This window comes from Habropoda laboriosa, unplaced genomic scaffold (genome assembly GCF_001263275.1).
Source record: "Habropoda laboriosa isolate 0110345459 unplaced genomic scaffold, ASM126327v1 scaffold78, whole genome shotgun sequence".
NCBI lineage: Eukaryota > Metazoa > Arthropoda > Insecta > Hymenoptera > Apidae > Habropoda > Habropoda laboriosa.
Window position 1 is genome coordinate 640,215 of NW_017100180.1, and position 2,998 is coordinate 643,212.

The 2,998-nt window shown below is 27.0% G+C and overlaps 2 protein-coding genes across 2 annotated transcripts; both read right to left on the reverse strand.

Moving 5' to 3' along the window:
* Positions 1-95: 95 nt before the first annotated feature.
* LOC108579012 (dimethyladenosine transferase 1, mitochondrial) lies at positions 96-1,373 on the reverse strand. Its single transcript, XM_017942440.1, has 3 exons — positions 731-1,373; positions 487-640; positions 96-339 (listed from the first exon to the last, which is right to left on the reverse strand). Exons 1-3 carry the CDS (start codon positions 1,371-1,373, stop codon positions 96-98), a joined length of 1,041 nt encoding a protein of 346 aa, XP_017797929.1.
* A 153-nt stretch (positions 1,374-1,526) lies between these two features.
* On the reverse strand, positions 1,527-2,361 carry LOC108579013 (cytochrome c oxidase assembly factor 3, mitochondrial). Its single transcript, XM_017942441.1, has 3 exons — positions 2,300-2,361; positions 1,878-1,958; positions 1,527-1,801 (listed from the first exon to the last, which is right to left on the reverse strand). The coding sequence occupies exons 2-3, from the start codon at positions 1,885-1,887 to the stop codon at positions 1,527-1,529; spliced, it is 285 nt and encodes a 94-aa protein (XP_017797930.1). The 5' UTR covers positions 1,888-1,958; positions 2,300-2,361.
* Positions 2,362-2,998: the final 637 nt, after the last annotated feature.

Consider the following 2,998-nt stretch of genomic DNA (forward strand, 5'->3'; position numbering starts at 1 on the left):
TTAAAAGGTAAGTTATTGTCTACTAATAAAATGATTCTTCAGTAAAAACTCGTAAATTACTAGGAAGATTATATGAAACTTGTTTATTACTTCAATTATAATTCTGTACATTCTGCAACTTCTATATGCTTTGCATGAGATAATGATACTATGCGTCGAGATGCACGATACTCGTATAACCCTATATGTGGATGTTTTTCTAATAAATATTTATATGCACTAACAAGTTTATCAATATTTTCTACTGTTAGTTCTATTGGTCTTGTTTCTGGGTTCAAATCAGAAAGTTTATACATCATTTGTCCCAACTCGGTTCGATTTTCCAGAGGAAATAATGTTCTACAAAACAATAAAATATTTTAGAATTACGTTAATCTTTAAATGTTTTCACAAATATAATATAAAATAAATCTCAGAATGCTTAATGTTTAAAAAAGTATATAAAAAGTATTTAATGTGATAGCATTTTATATGAACTATACTTACTCAATACCTCGTATACTATATTTTTGACGAAAACTAAAAATATGTCGTGTTACTTTTTCGAAAATTTTAAATTCATGTTGTGTACGTGGGACAGTTAGTGGTACAAATGTTATAAGTGCAACATCAACTTCTGGTTTGGGAATAAAGGCTGTACCTATATTTTCAAAGAAATAACAAAATAAATTTTGTTAGTAACAGAATTCAAAAGTATTACGAATTATAAAATAAAATGTGAATAATTTACCAGGTATAACAAAATGCATTACTGGACATGTCCAGGCTTGTGCCATTACAGATAATCTACATCTTTGTATACTCTTTGGTGGAGCTACTAAACGCTCACCAACTTCTTTTTGAAATGTTAATGTCATTCTAGTTCTTCCAAATTCCCAAGGACCTCTTTTTTCACTGATTGCATGTAACCACTTTATTATTAGAGGTGTTGATACATTAAATGGTAAATTACCAATTAATTTAATTTTTGGAGTTGTATCTGACCAAGGTTTTGCTTCAGTCATAGGGAAAACATTATTTAAATTTATTTTCATGATATCATCAAAAATAATCTCCATTTTTCCATTAACTGCTGCAAAAGCATCTGCTAACATTTCTAATGTAGGTTGAAATCTTTTGTCTTTTTCTACAACAATTAATTTTCTTGGTTGATATTTTAAAATTGATCGTGTCAATCCACCAGGACCAGGACCAATTTCTAATACATGATATTCACCAAGATTTCCTGCCTTTTTTATTATTTTGTCTGTTAAATTTTCATTTAAGAGGAAGTTTTGAGAAAGCTGTTTCATGGCCCTTAGTTTATATATTTTCAATAACTCTCTTATAGTTGGTAAAGGTGGTAATCTTAATGTGGCTATTTTTTTATTCATATTTATTTTTTAAAAATAAACGCAAGTTTAATACGGTTTATTTATTAAATTTAATATTTATGCATTCTACAGTATATTAACATTAATTTTGTTTTCCAATTGGTAGTATCATATTTCATAAGTTAAGAATATAATCTTAAGAAATGTTAGTTTTTAAGTAGATTGTTCTATTATTTTCTCAGGTTCATTCAAATCATCCAAAAAAGTTTCTTGCCTCACAGCATGTATGGTATACAAGTAAATTCCTAGTGCTATACCACCTAAAGAAATACCTAAAATGCTACACTTTAAACGAGTGTTTCTATACTTTAATGCTTTTTGAAGAGCTATTTCTTCTGCTTGTTTCATATATATTATGTCAGAATATTTCAATTTGCTCTTATCGTTTGTTGCATCCAGTTTTTGCAGAAAATCTCCATCTTTATTATCTATAAACAAAGTATTTGATAAGCAGAAAATTAATCGTAAAATATTATTAAAATAAATAGTAGTCTTGCCATTCACCAGGTTGCATTTTTTGAATTGGCTCTTTTTGTGATTTTATATACAACTGAACTATTCCTTGCTGTTTTCGATATTGCGTTTCTGTTTTTGGAAGAAGAAGTTATATAAATACGAGACGTAATTCCATAACTTTTACAAGTTCAATTAACATAATTAAAATATCTATTACACTTATATAATAAATTCAAAAACCTTTTTCTTATTGATATTAGTATTTTCTACTAATAAATAGTGAAATATTCTTTAAGCTACACGCGATTTTCTTGTGTTGTAACGATTAAGGTTATACTGAAATATGGTAGTCTCTAATATATAAAAACTATATATCGTTCATTATTTAAAATATAACACTAAACAATGTATAAAATGTATCTTTTACAGTATAATTCAAGTGATCGTGTTAAAACACGTTATATATTTACCTTTGTATTTAAGAAAAAAGTGAGAATGCTTTTAGATTATAATATCCCAAGTTTCAGGCGCATGCGTATTAAATCATGTAATTTCGTTATGATAGGAACCTCACGGAAACACTATTGTTAAGGAAATTTTACTAAAATAGTAATTTAATCACTAAATTATTAATAGGAATCCAATAATATAAACAAAAGAAACAGGATTTAATCATGTTAAAAAGATTTTAATTTTAAACATCAACTTCATAAGGAAAATAAAAAAATGCAATTATTTATCAACAAATCAATTATTTATTGCGAGATAACTGTACAAAATATATTTTACAAAAGGATACAATATACCAATAATGTTTTATAGCATTTTGTAGTCGATTTATTTCTCCCTTACACACCATGTTAATTTGCTTTTGCAAAAATATCATCGTTTAAACAGTATTCCATTACAAAATTAAATAAATGAAATCTGGAAGTCGCTAGTGTAGTACTATGTACAGGATAGACCTAACATCTTATGAGACTGTGTCCATGACACTGAGGCTGAGAAGACCCTTACCATTATACATAATATGTATATTCGTGTCACTCCCAACGTTTCTGATTTAGCATAGAATAAGATTACACATTAGCAATGATTTTGGAATTCAACGTAACTATGAAATTACAAATAAGAAAATAACGTAATTATTTATCAATAGATGATTCATC

Excerpts from the sequence above, each read along its gene's own strand:
- LOC108579012 (XM_017942440.1), bottom strand. The coding sequence starts at position 1,373 with ATGAATAAAAAAATAGCCACATTAAGATTACCACCTTTACCAACTATA. Across the intron at positions 641-730 it reads AATGCATTTTGTTATACCTG|GTACAGCCTTTATTCCCAAA; the intron begins GTAAATTATTCA and ends TTGAAAATATAG. Across the intron at positions 340-486 it reads TATAGTATACGAGGTATTGA|AACATTATTTCCTCTGGAAA; the intron begins GTAAGTATAGTT and ends ATTGTTTTGTAG.